Below are 13,215 nucleotides of genomic sequence, written 5' to 3'. Positions count from 1 at the left end.
AAACCTTAATCATAAAGCGCTTTGTCTTGATATTGTAAAAACAAGATATTCAATGGTTGGAGACATAAAAAAAACCCATCAAACATCAGGTTCCCTTACCTCAGAATAGACTTTGAGTGAGCGGTCAATGTTCTCCCTTAAAGTGGCCTTCATAGACATCTCAACATCCCTCAGCCACGCCTCCGCATTCCCAGTCGGCCACACTGGCAGGAACAGTTTCACCTCCTCACCTCCTTCAGAGTACATATGCGTGATCTGTAGGTCTGACTGAAACTGAAGCTAAGGACCAACAGATGACTTAGTTGTGGGGTTATATTCCTGTTACAGATATATATATATATGTGTACATGCAGAATACTTAAGAAAATCATGCCAAAGCAAACCTGTACAATGTTTTCAAAGCATTTGCGCAGGTGTGGTTGGATAGCAGTGGGATCTTTGGCGTGGGACAAAATCTCCAGGAGCTCATTGTCCGACAGGAAGAAAAACCTACAAAAAATTTCAGCTGTACAGTAAATTATACAAAGGCTAGTCTTTGTCTTGTGATATCACAGCTCTAACGTTTATAAGCCAAGCCATATATATAGCCAACATTCATTTTGTTCTCTCTTTGTGACACAGTTGACCCGTGAACTTGAATAATTTTGTGTTATTATAATCACTGGGAGCTGAGTACCAAAAGTGTTTACAGAACAATTTCACTGTGGCTCACCTTGGAAAGGAGCCTCGTTTTTTCTTCAAGTACTCAATGAGACCCTTCTGAACTTTTTCTGAAAGCGTGTTGCAATACTTAAGTCTTTGTAGTAGACGAGCTTCTGTGCACAGCTCAATCACCTAGAAATAGACACAGAAACACACGAGCATCGTTATCATCAGACTGAGTTGTAAAGCTACTTCAGACTCCCCCTCAAGGTGCTCAGGACCTTTTACACCTGCACCATTGAGAGCATCTTGAGTGGGAGCATGACCACATGGATGGGCAGCTGTAAAACACAGGACATCTTGGCCTTAGGAGGGTAGTCCGTTAAGTTAAGCAGACTATCAGAATAACCCTACCCGACCTGCAGGATATTTACATCAAACAATGCAGATCGAGAGCTGAGAAGATCCTCAGGCAGCCAACAATAACAATTAAAGCTCTAACCTTTCGGTTATTAAAGGCACTTCTCATGACGCTTTTCCACTGCTGTTCCATTTGCTGAAATATTTTTCCTTCCACAGGCAGCTGCTGGTTGATATCATCCAAGCTGAAGATGGGCTCCAGGTACATCCAGGCACGCTGGGATATCACCCACTCTTCCAACACGTCCTGTATGAACCACAAGAGGGCAGTAGTACAACATAAGAGCATACAACAAAAAGATGTGATACAGCCACTGGTGTGTGTTTGTGAGAGTGCGTGTGTACTTGAGTCATTCTGAGCTTTCTTTCCAAAGCATCGATGCGGCCTTCAAAAGCTTTTTTGAAGGGGGAGAAGGACATGCTTTGGGTCACGACAATGTCGTGATCCAGCATCTGGAATGCTTTATCTGGGCTCTTCAAAATGTAAGTTCCTGTTTCCTTGTAGGGCAGCAAATCAAAGACTACTGTCGACCATTCCTCTTCCATCTTTTCCAGAGTCTGGGTGAGATGGTAGAAAAAAAGCCACACCAAACTTAGCGAGGATAGTCACATAATGAAACTTTGCATCATCAAACAAGGTTAGTGGAGGTGTTGCCACTTTTATACTACAGTGTTAGCTCCTTCCCAGGAGGTCCGAATCATTAAAAATGTATCTGAACTGTAATGATACTCCATTCTTCACAAATCTGATGCAAAACACCTTATGGAACCCTGCACAGCAACATGTTGCCTTTTAAAGTCACCTGTTCAATAGCGTACTCTTTCCCAGCCAACTCCACCACATGAGTTAAGTCATCCCCATGGTTCTGTAGACCAAGCTCAAGGTAGTGGGAAAGGTTCAAGTTGGCTTTGGGTTTGACTTTCACATGAATGCGTTCTGAAAGCATGTCCCAATGACGACTCATCATCCCCGGGTTCCTCAGGCATTTAATTAAAGGGACACACGGCCAGAAGTCCTCGATCTTGCTAAGTAATACAGCTGTCACCACTTGGACTCCTAGTGTTGTGTACGACACAGAGAGCAATACATGAAAACAACAGTTTAGTCCCGTAAACAATCACTTTTTGAGTGACTGTAGACGTGTTACCTACCAGCAATGTCCTTGAACTGAGTTACGCATTTCTTCATGGTCTTCTGGGCATCAATCATGTTGCGCTCAAGCTGCTCAGGGTCAATGGAAGACAGTGGGTCACTGAGCCAGCTTTCATTCCAACGTAACCAATCAGAGGTGGTGGTCCAAAGGTCTTTAAAAGGCTGGAAATCCTTTATCAGCTTCTCCAGATGATCATACTGTAATAAAAATTTCATGGTTTTAAAAACACAACACTTTTAGTTTTTTTAATTATATAAGAACAGTTCCATCTGATTATTTTTTTACTTACATTTAAGATAGGTAAACCAAGCAGATGCTGTCTGGTGTTGTAAGTTTTGGCCATGGTCTGGCACTCCTTAAGTTGCTTGCTTGTACGCTTGACCTTGTTGGCTATCTCATGGGCATGATCAATGTCTCCATAGCTCGCAAACCCAGCAATAAGTTTCTATAAACATAGTTGAGGTTACTTGTGAGCAAATAATATCAACATGATTTTCTAAAATTAAGGCTCAACACACCCGTAGAAAGTCTAGGTTATCCTCAAACTTGCTCTGATCAGACAGCTGGATCTTGTGGAAGCGCTCCTCATCCTCCTCATGCTGGATAGTTATTGTTTGCATCTGGCAGATTATCTTATGAGGCCATCCAATGGCTGTCCACCTGCACATATAAGTCACTGTAACGATCCCTTTCACACCACAGTTCACTCTTTTCACTTTAACCAAAAAAGAACCCGACAATAAATCAGTCTAAACACCAGAAGGTATCTTATTTGTTTTCAAATAGCAGAAATTAGCACGATGATTATGTACTTACTTTTTGTTTACATCCTCATTTGTTAGACAGTAGTAAGTTCCATCTATTACCTCGTAGTCTGACAAGGTCTTTCCAATATGTTCCTGTTGTTGACAGTTCGGAAAGATAAGATGCACTGACATTTAGTATAATTTGGAATATCTCACAATGAAGGTATCTTCTTAATCTTTTCAACTGGTACCTTGTAACTTTTTAGCTGTTTGGGTATGTGTTTCATCCATTCCCTCTTTTCAGTCAGTTCCTCAATGCTATTAGGCTTCTCCCGTAGCTTTCTGCTCAAAATGTTACACTCTTCACATGCCTAAACACATCAAAGAACACCCATAATGCAGTGTGAAAGCACAAGTGTAATTTTGTGTTTTGTAAAATGACAAAACACTCCTATAGATTAAGTGTTTTCTGGCCTCTGAACAAGTGACTTACTGTTTCAATCTGCTTACTCAGCCTCAGAGCGAGTTGGTCCAGCAGTGCACTGGCGAGAGCTTTTCTTTTTTTGGTGAGAGACTGACGTACAGCCTCTACGCGGACAAAAAATGGACCAATCACAATGGAGGATGGCAAGGAGTGTTCGAGCCCTTCCTTTTCTTTGAGGTGTTGTTCCGCCGCTCTCTTCACCTCTCGGGCTGTCTGCTCTGCATTATGAGACCTGACAGCCAAATAAGAAGCATTGCAGAAAAAAAGGAATCTTTCACAGAAGAGTATGGTTTCGTTGAATAAGAAAGCAGCCTGAACAGACGAGAAATCTGTCACTTACAGATGAGCTGTTAGAATTGGATACATGTTCAAACACAAACGTACTTGAGAAGAGTTTCTATGTCCAAATTGTGCAGATCCAAGTGTTTCTCATATTCAGCAGCATAGGCCCTGAGAGGCACTGCTGCTTGCACAAGAGCATTGTGCACTTTCTTTCTCAGTTCTTTTACTTCTGGTTCACATAAATTCACTGATCTGAGTAACGAATCACCTTGGGCAAACAAGCTCTTCAACACAAACTGGTGAGAAAAAGAGCACAACAGTTAAATCTCCCATAAGCTTGTCATTATCATCATGGCGACAGCAGCATGTGATACTCTTTCAATTTTAATCTAATGCTTTGTGATTGCAAGTTTTACCTTATCAAGCTTTGGGATTTTGTGTGTGGCCAGAATGCCCTCATCAAACAGGTTAAGGACAGATGTCTTAAAATCCTCCATAGGAGTGCTGTAGTGGACCCCACTGTGGTCCAGAACCAAGTCCACCAGGAACAGAGGATTCCTCTTTGGCCTAAATATGGAAAATGCAGAAATCTTACTGTAATCATTGATGTCATGCTCAAATATCTTTTAGATAGAATGAGTTTATATATTCATTTGTATACTGTATAAATAACATCTGCACACTTGTAGGGGCTATTGATAAGGTTTTTTCCCCAGACCAGGTCCTGAGGACACGTCAGCACACTGTGACAGGTTTCCATTAGACACTCGGTCAGGCTGACAAGTGAATCCTGCACAAGGTAGCGCACGGAGTCCTGCATGTTGAAGAGCACCATGTTCATCAGTCTGCACAGCTTGGAATACTTGTACATCTCCAAACGAGTCTCATTCATGTTGTACGCGCCCTTGCCAAAGGTACACAGGGTGGAGCGGATGTTATTGCCGAGGGTGACAGTCCATTCCTCCTGAAGATACAGTTTTATCTGGACAAAGAGAAAAGGATTTGGAGAAAAAGGAGGATTTGGAGAAAAGCAGAAAAAGGTGCTTTTGTAGTTATGTGAAATTCAAGCAAAAGATATGTTGGCCTAAATTATCTAGCATGGTTAAGACATAGTCCCTTAAATACTCTGGCTCAAGCTCTTTGACTATTCTCAGAATAAAAGGCATGTCAATGCTCTCACAGTGCGACGGTACCTGAGTGTGAAGATGAGACTGGATGAGTTCAAACTCATCCAGTCGAAGTGGTTTAATCGATGTGACATTGAACAGCCTCATGTTTGCTACTTTGCTGCACTCTGACCATATTTCAGATATTAGACACATCAGCTCCGGCTTTATTAGCAGGCAAATGTAGTCAAATGCATCTCGGTTCCTCTCATAGGTAAAGTGAGGAACTGGTACGCACCCTGTATTGGTAAAACAAACCAGTGTTTAGATTATAAAATAGCTGCCAATAGAGCATTTCCCTTATCTTAACCCAAATGTACAGATCTAAGTTAATCATCTTACCTTTTTGTGGTACATACTCAGGGTCCCTCTGTGGCAGGGTGACATATGGAAACTCTTCAGCGTGGCTCATCACCACTTTGTCAAAAATCATGCGGTTCATTGTACGGTCATATTCAAGTCTGACCTCCTTCTCCACGTTTTCTAAACACTTCTCCAAGCTGCACACAAAATATTCCTTTTATTCACCCTATTAGCTGGTTACCATTTCATTTCAGTACTGTGCAAGGACAAACATGACTGCAGCGATAAAACATGAACATACTCACATTTTCAGCCGGAGGCCAGGAGTTGATACGGCAAGCTTTTTGACCCGCTGCAGACTGTCAGTATTGAGAGATGGTGTTTTCTGCCAGATGGGCATACAGTCCACAGACAGGTTGTACAGAAGTTGAGCTTCTATGTCCTCCCTAAAGCGTAGGGCAAAGCTGATCCGCTCAGCAAATACTCGTGGATCCTCAGCACTGAATAACAGTCTGATCCTGGGTACCCAGTACTTGCTGCCTACTTGCAAAGGGTTTATTTCTGTGACAGAATATGTACACATGATCAGGGACAGCAGAAACAGGAGAAAACCATGAGGCAATCCTATGTTATTACAGTACAAGTAAATAAAAACCAACCAAGGGATTTTTTTTTGTTGTGTTCTTCATTTGTGCCACTATTTCCCTCCTCATCAGTCCATCTGTTGCTTTGGTAGACCTTCTGTACGAGATACTGATATTTCTCCTTGCTATAGTCAAGAACCCCTACTAAATGCCAGCTGAACTCTGGGTATGGGCTTCTTGGGTTATCTTCAAATAGGAAAGAAGAAAGTGGCCATTTAAAAAAAGGAAATAATGTCCATTTATGTTTACATTATAGCAAGCATTTTACCAGGCCTCTCATCATCCTTAGGCAGAAGGGCTTTTGCAGGAATAGGCTGTCGATGACGTGCTCCCTCAGCATTCCCAAGGGCAAGCCAGTCCTCTGGTGTTCTGCAGTCAAAATCCTCATTATCAAATAACTCAAGAAAAGAAGAGAAAAGAAGGTCGTGTTATGGTGACGTTGTGAAATAATCACATTTGTGAAATCATTTCAATTCAAAATATGCCACACAAAAGCTTACATAAGCAATATAGTGGCCCTACCTCCAGCGGGAGGCCTAATGACACCGGATTGTGAGACGTGGTCTTATGCATATTGCTATTCTTCAGATATTTTGGGATCAAGATATTAGAGTTAATGCCTTTTTCAGCCAGGAGCTGTTCCAAATCTAACTTCAAGTATTCACGACGACATCTGTTAAAAGACAGAGTAGAAATAGTGTGGATATGAAACAGAAACATGGATTCAAGCTAAGCCAACTAGCTGTTCGATACTATGAAAAACCAAACCAACAAAAAATGCTTGTATGCCTTGGGCTCATACTTATTGTTTCCCACAGCCTCACTATTTGTAGCATAAGTTGTCTTTTTAAAGTCAAATGAAACAGCACCAGATAAAAAGCCCTAGTCTGTCATACCACGTTCATACAGACAGCACATATATACCTCTCTATCGCTAACTTGCGAGGAAGCTGGCCATGAGTGGTTTTGTAGGGCATTTGGACTTTGGGTCTATCTCCACCCAGAGAAAAGTAAGAACTCTTTGACCGCTGTGAGTCAGGTTCATGGTTGTCCATGCTCTGGTTAGGTGGAGTCTTGAGAGCTGAAACTAAAGTAAACAGTTCAGACAGTGGACAGCACAGACATGTTATTTTCAGGAGGAGGAGCATAATGTGTTAGCGTGTTATCCAGTTACTGTGTCAGCGTGTCTTAAAATTATTACATATATGCCTGAACATGTCTTGTAACACTGTGCTCTTCACCTTTTGGTGAGTTAAGATCACCAGACTTCAGAGAGGATAGGCCTTGTGACCTCTGATGGGGATCTGGTCTCTCTGTGCAGGACTAAATCACAACCACAACAATTCACTCAAGTTATATGAAACCACAAACCGATCATGCATTGACGTAATAGATGTAGTTTATCTAAATTTTCAGAATGCTGGATCAGCTTATAGCATCTGCTCTCACCTGGATTTCAATTGTCGAAATAATTTCTGAGCGGCCGATCTGGTGATTCACAAAGCGAGACGGGTGTTTATATCCGTGGTCATCATGTGGAGGCTTACTGTCAGGGGGCTTGCTGGGGGGATGAGGCACCAGTTTCCCAAAGACTTTCTTCTCCATCTACATACAGATTTTAAAATGTATATAAGTTAACAAAGCCTGGACTGAGGTTCCTGCTTCTCAACTCATGTGGACTGTACGAAGTTTCACTAAAGTGTTTTTTATGAAACGTAACGTTTAACCAAAATGTCAGTGAAGTTCGTTCCTTATCGGCCGGTCAGGTATATTGAACGGACCTGTGCTGACAAACCTAGAAAAAAATGTTTCTAAAGAAGCTACAAAACGTAAGCTAACCGACCGCAACTCTGGTATGAAAAGGTTCAAAACTAACAAGTACAGAACGTCGGCCCATTTAACTCTGTTCGTATGGCGTACCTTATTTTAAATTAAACACCAAGTAAGTCTCCCTGTGAATAACCTCCTCATGATAAAAAATAATGGCGTCTTGAATTAAATAAATTTCACTTTCTAACTGGACGTTAACAACAGGTTCGCTACTGTTGGACGCGGCAACGGTTGTCATGGAGATCAAGATGTCTTCATCGCGCCTGGTCGCCAGAGTGCAGCTTGAGTATTTAAATGTATGCTACAATTTCACTTCAGTAGGGCATATTAAACTAGCCCTACATATTTGACAGCGTAACTTTTTTTGCAGCGTTACAGTTTTTGATAAATAGTATTTAAAAAAGAGCAACACATAATGTAGCCTAATGTAAAACTTCGAAGAGCTACAAATGAAAATACTGCTTACTCTATAATTCTACACTAATTCTACGTATATATGTGTATGTATACATACATATATATATGTATATATAGTCACAACTTGTGATGTCACATTTTGCTATTAACATCTAGAGCTTTATAGAAATATAGTGTTGTATAATGCATCATAGTTTATTTGGCTTAAGTAAAGGAAGACAACAAGTCAATAACACCACTAACAAGGAACAGAGGGAAATGGTTAAGAAAGCCTTTCAGAAGTGGTTCAAAAGTATCAATAGTTGTTTTTAGGATGCGTTGGTTGAATTAATTTTTCAATAAATTGTGAGAAAGACCCTGTTGGAGCTGAGATTTATCTATGCTGTTACCATCCGTGGTCTGTTTCAGCGGCTGTGTGGTTACCCATCCAGGACTGGTTCATCTCCCTTCATTCCCTATTCATCGGAAGCTGTGGGTAACCACACAGCCGCTGAAACAGACCACGGATAGTAACAGCATAGATAAATCTCAGCTCCAACCTGTTCGGGTTCTGGTCCATTCCACTTCAGATCCTCTACCGTTGTACCAATCCTGGAGCCAGCCAAGGACATTTAAACCTGATTGTTCCTGGTGTTCAGGGGCAGCTGAAAAGGCTGTGTTGGCAGCTGGCCCCTGGTGCGCATCTCATTTGTGACATTTGTTTGTAGGCACTTTGAGATATTGTCTGTGTCTACTTGGTTGTTAAGAGAGAGCACTTTGTGTGAACTTTTGAGTTTTCTTTTGTTAGATCCTTCTTAATTTTGGTTGTTAAATCAGATTTGTACTTGAATATTTGGTTTGTCCAATGTTTAACTTTATCCATTAAATCATGGTTACTTTTCTGACTCTTACCTACCCTTTTCCTCTAGAGAGCTGGGGGTGTAACTATGCCAAATGAATATTTTTTCTCGTAGCTTCTACCAAAACTATGTGCAATCCTAAAATGCTAAATCAAGCATCTGATCTGCTGCACAGTAAGTATGAGCTAGCAGCTGACTCTCAAAGAGAAGATGTGATTTAGAATGTAAATTGGACTTTCAGAATGTAGCTTATAGCTTGAACAGTTTCAGTTTCTGGTACTGAATGTGGTTAAATGTACACAATGCAACAGAAATTCCCCCAGACTTTGGTCTCTACAGGTATACCTCCAGATGATTTATTCCATGCTGATCCTGGATCGGAATGGTTACAGGAATTTAATTAGGATGCACAAATGTCTGTTTAAAACTCATTTCACAAATATGCCAGCTTGAGTGTGTCTACAGTAGAGAAAATCCCCTTTGATCATTGTGACACCCACAATCCTGGGTCACAAGTTCATCATAAACCCCCTTATGTTTCCCATGGTAGATCAAGAACATCATTCACTGCAGCCCCTGCTCCCTGGCTTCTTCAGTTAAAACCCATCAGAGTTTGAGAAGCCACACACAAATAATTTAATGTAAAAAACCTTGCATGTTACTTCTTGTGAGGGACATCCTGCCATGCAGGGTAGGGTAGATGATTAGCTAAAAAAAGATACAATTGCATGCTGAGAATAGGGAAAAGTCAGACCTGAGGACATAGGACTTTTATCTCCTGGGACCCATGAGGTGATACACATTATGGCACTCAGCTCTGCAAGCAGGCCAGGAATAAAATGCTTTACAGTGGAGCCGAAGAGCAAAGGTTAAATACACAGAGTGATTTGATATGGAAGTGAAGGATTTTGGAATTCTGTGCGACCCTGGACATAAATCAAGACAGACCTGTTGAAATGTTTAGAGGTCCTTGGTTTCATTTGCTTCCTCTCAGTTGAGCTCAGTTTCCAAAGTGATGACCTCACTCAAAGAGGAAATGAAAATGAAAGACTTCCCCAAGGATCTAAACAACCCACATCTAATAATGACATTATCATATCAGACTGGTCTCAGTACTCAGAACATCCTGACCACATAATTTTATTAATGATTAACACATGTCAGCGCTATTGATTAAATCTGTGTAGAGACCCAGCTCAAAGAGGTTCCAAAGAAAACCACTCAAGGACCACAAGTCTCTGATGAGGTGGTGGTCCTTCAATATAGTTTCCTACCAATGTTTGGCTGACAATGCTTTAGCCATCCATGGTGCCAGAAGGCCACCATGGAGATGGGACTTGATTGGACAGATGTGGTCAGCAGCTCTGGTTGAATCAAACTGATTAAACCCTAAACAGCTTTTGTTACAGCCTTGATCCACCCTGTACTTCACTTCGTCCCCCACTAGGCCTCACTTCTCAGTCTATAAGCTCAGCAGCAGATCTGCTGACATGAAAGATCTGGCTGAACATCAGTCGTTAACTTACATAACCACCCAGATGTACAATTCATCCTCTCAAGTCTTCATTCTAGTATCCCTGAATTATTTATCCATCTCTATGCATCCCTCTCCCCTTGTTTTATAATTTCAAGACTACAACTCTTATTGTGCACTAATGACATCAGCATGGGCTGCTAATTTTAGGCTCTCCTGAGGGACAGATGTTGACCAGATAGGATCAAACACTGACTGCTCCCCTTGTACTGTCACATTTGTGGGGCTAGCCACAAAAACTCAGTGGCTGCACATATTCCAGCATACCTCTTCCACAGAAACCCACAATCTCCAGTAATCACAAATGTGGGCACACCCATATGTTGATTGTTCTTTTGCCTTTGCACCAGAAATTTAAACATGCAAAACTTTCTGTAGGATTGCAATAGGCATCATTAAGCTCTCTAGCAGATAGAGTAAAATTTTGTACGGCTATATTTAAAACTTGGGGAACATTCATTAACCTCAGCCATATAAAGTCTTACTAATGATTTGCGCACACACTGGCACCGTGGGGTTTAAATTCCTGGAGACATTGTTAGAGCTATTACATCTACTGCTTACAATCCTGTTCCCTTTACTGCGCCCCATTTTCAATTAATGTCAGCTCAGAGATGAAACAGAAGCACCATGAGGGCAGCAAATGTCACATTAACATTGCTGTGTTTTGTGACTTTGCATTTTACAGAAGCAAAGTAGATACCAGCAACACACGCATGAGGCCGCTGGCATGCAGATTGGATTTTTGATCTTGCCAGGTCAGATCATGCAACGTTGTTTAACAGTGACCTTTGCACTTGACCATACATTAAAATAGCCATCATGCATTGGATGATTCACAGGTGGACTTGGCATGCCAATAAAAACAAGTTTAATGGGTTGAGAGGGGCCTCAAAGCAGCACAGTGGCCAGACATAAGAAACAGTCTGGAACCCCCAGCCTGTGTCCTGTGACCTCAAGCAGCTGTATCTGATTTCTCCTCACATTCGCTCCATTTCTTAGTGTGCGTTTCGGAGGGAAACCAAAGTTAGAACCCACGGACCATAAAAATACTAAACATAGAGAGGGAAGGCCATTTAAAGAGAAACTAACTCAACTTGTTTTGGTGTACTGAAGCATTAGATTTATGGTCATCTGCTTCTAACTCCCCTCAGAGTCCTCTATTCTTTTTCCCCACCTCATTATTTTGTTGTCTTTCTTCAACTGTTTGCTTCTTCATGTGACTTTTTCAAAGCGGCAAAATCAATTCCATGTGAATTAACTGCAGTTGTCTGAGGCACTTAGAATAAATCCTTGTATAGTCAGCGGTGTTTTATCAAAGAGGGTGAGAGCTGGAAGAGAAAGAAAGCAGTGAATCAAATCTGTAACACATGTGAGTGTTTTTGTGGGAGAAAATAAGTGTGTGTTTATGTGGGTGGGCGACAGAAAGAGGAATGAAGTGATTGTGTCTGTATTTGTGCACACTGATGACTGTTTATGTGAGTGAGTTGGTGACAAACGAAAGTAAATGTTGAGCCTGTTAGTCGATGACAATATGAACATATATAAAGTCGCTTGTGCTATAATTGTTATTTTTTACTCCTTTATCTGTCCTTTCATATTTATTTTAACTTCTACTGATATTCTATTGCTTTTTTCAAGTGTTCCCATTCATTTAATCATTTATTTGTGTATGTTTGTGTGCGTGTGTGTGTGTGTGTATATGGATATTTTTAGTTTTTCTTCTGCTCTGTAAAGCAGTTTGAGTTGCATTTGTCTTTGGAGAGTGTTATGTAAATATGGCTGACGTCAAGTCTCTGACAGAGAGATGAGACTGATGGCAAAGTATTAGTTATGAGTACCTTATGTTTACTTGAGGTTGGAAAGTCAATTTGCTGTCCATTTTTAATCCGGAATTTTAGGCATAAATACATTCATCTGAAGCCTGTTCAAGCAAGCTGCCTGGTAACATTCCTCAAATTCCTCCTTGTTCAAAATTAATAGAAAATAAATGGAAGCAGTTCTACATTGATTCCAGTCATCTACACATATGTAAGAGTTTAGGATCATAACACTTCTGACTTGACAATTTAATCAATATGATCTATTCTTGCATTTTAAAGGGGCTCCATGCATGTGGGCTGTTAAATATGGGTTTCCACACTGTCGCACACACACACAAAGTTCAGGAACCTTTAGCAATATAAACACTTTACAGTTTTCTATATTTCTGCATTGATATAATAGGGATAATTAGATTTTCCTAAAAAATTCCTAAATAGATAAATGCATAAAACAATATTCTTATATTTAGAAATGTATCATTTGAGAGGAATTTGAGCTAATATTATATGATAACATGACCCCCTTGTCTTAGGTCAAGACAATGCCAAATATTTCCTAAACTTCCAAGCATCACTTTAAATGTGCTAACACTCAAGTTTGTAAACTAATAAGCTTTCTTCTTAAGAACCCCAACTTGACATAGAACATTATATTAAAGAATATGAGTATTGAGGGGACTTTTCTTTGTAAGTAGTCAACAATAGTTATTAATTTCACCCTACTTAAGTAACAGACAAATTCAAACAGTCCAGAGGACACGTTGCTCTGATCTTTGGATTGGACTTGAGCTGGAGTCCTTTGCTGTTGACCTGTCACCTTGACCTTTAACTTCCACCTATAACAAGTATAATCATAAAAAGTGTGACTGTTTGATTTGAAATTTCATGGACCTATATATCATGCATCTCACAGGTCATGCTGTGAAATGTA

The 13,215-nt window shown here is 40.6% G+C and overlaps 1 protein-coding gene across 1 annotated transcript in view; it reads right to left on the bottom strand.

The window, feature by feature from the left end:
• Positions 1-7,446, bottom strand: part of dnah1 (dynein, axonemal, heavy chain 1) — a 28,922-nt gene extending 21,476 nt beyond the window's left edge. Inside the window, exons 1-24 of the mRNA XM_072383055.1 lie at positions 7,291-7,446; positions 7,083-7,164; positions 6,766-6,928; positions 6,364-6,514; positions 6,110-6,239; positions 5,857-6,027; positions 5,503-5,758; positions 5,237-5,394; positions 4,922-5,133; positions 4,412-4,710; positions 4,145-4,295; positions 3,831-4,024; positions 3,456-3,678; positions 3,214-3,333; positions 3,033-3,115; positions 2,735-2,876; positions 2,506-2,661; positions 2,215-2,413; positions 1,866-2,119; positions 1,408-1,620; positions 1,145-1,309; positions 713-834; positions 384-489; positions 100-279 (exon numbers count right to left, since the gene is read on the bottom strand). Coding sequence (XP_072239156.1) covers positions 100-279; positions 384-489; positions 713-834; positions 1,145-1,309; positions 1,408-1,620; positions 1,866-2,119; positions 2,215-2,413; positions 2,506-2,661; positions 2,735-2,876; positions 3,033-3,115; positions 3,214-3,333; positions 3,456-3,678; positions 3,831-4,024; positions 4,145-4,295; positions 4,412-4,710; positions 4,922-5,133; positions 5,237-5,394; positions 5,503-5,758; positions 5,857-6,027; positions 6,110-6,239; positions 6,364-6,514; positions 6,766-6,928; positions 7,083-7,164; positions 7,291-7,446 — 4,086 coding nt within the window. The remainder of the gene's footprint in view (positions 1-99; positions 280-383; positions 490-712; positions 835-1,144; positions 1,310-1,407; positions 1,621-1,865; positions 2,120-2,214; positions 2,414-2,505; positions 2,662-2,734; positions 2,877-3,032; positions 3,116-3,213; positions 3,334-3,455; positions 3,679-3,830; positions 4,025-4,144; positions 4,296-4,411; positions 4,711-4,921; positions 5,134-5,236; positions 5,395-5,502; positions 5,759-5,856; positions 6,028-6,109; positions 6,240-6,363; positions 6,515-6,765; positions 6,929-7,082; positions 7,165-7,290) is intronic.
• Between the last annotated feature and the right edge of the window lie 5,769 nt (positions 7,447-13,215).

Source organism: Leuresthes tenuis, unplaced genomic scaffold, assembly GCF_036924035.1.
Source record: "Leuresthes tenuis unplaced genomic scaffold, fLeuTen1.0.hap1 SCAF_3, whole genome shotgun sequence".
NCBI classification, from domain to species: Eukaryota; Metazoa; Chordata; class Actinopteri; order Atheriniformes; family Atherinopsidae; genus Leuresthes; species Leuresthes tenuis.
Note: the sequence above shows the minus strand (reverse complement) of the source record. Positions and strands in the feature narration are given on the sequence as shown.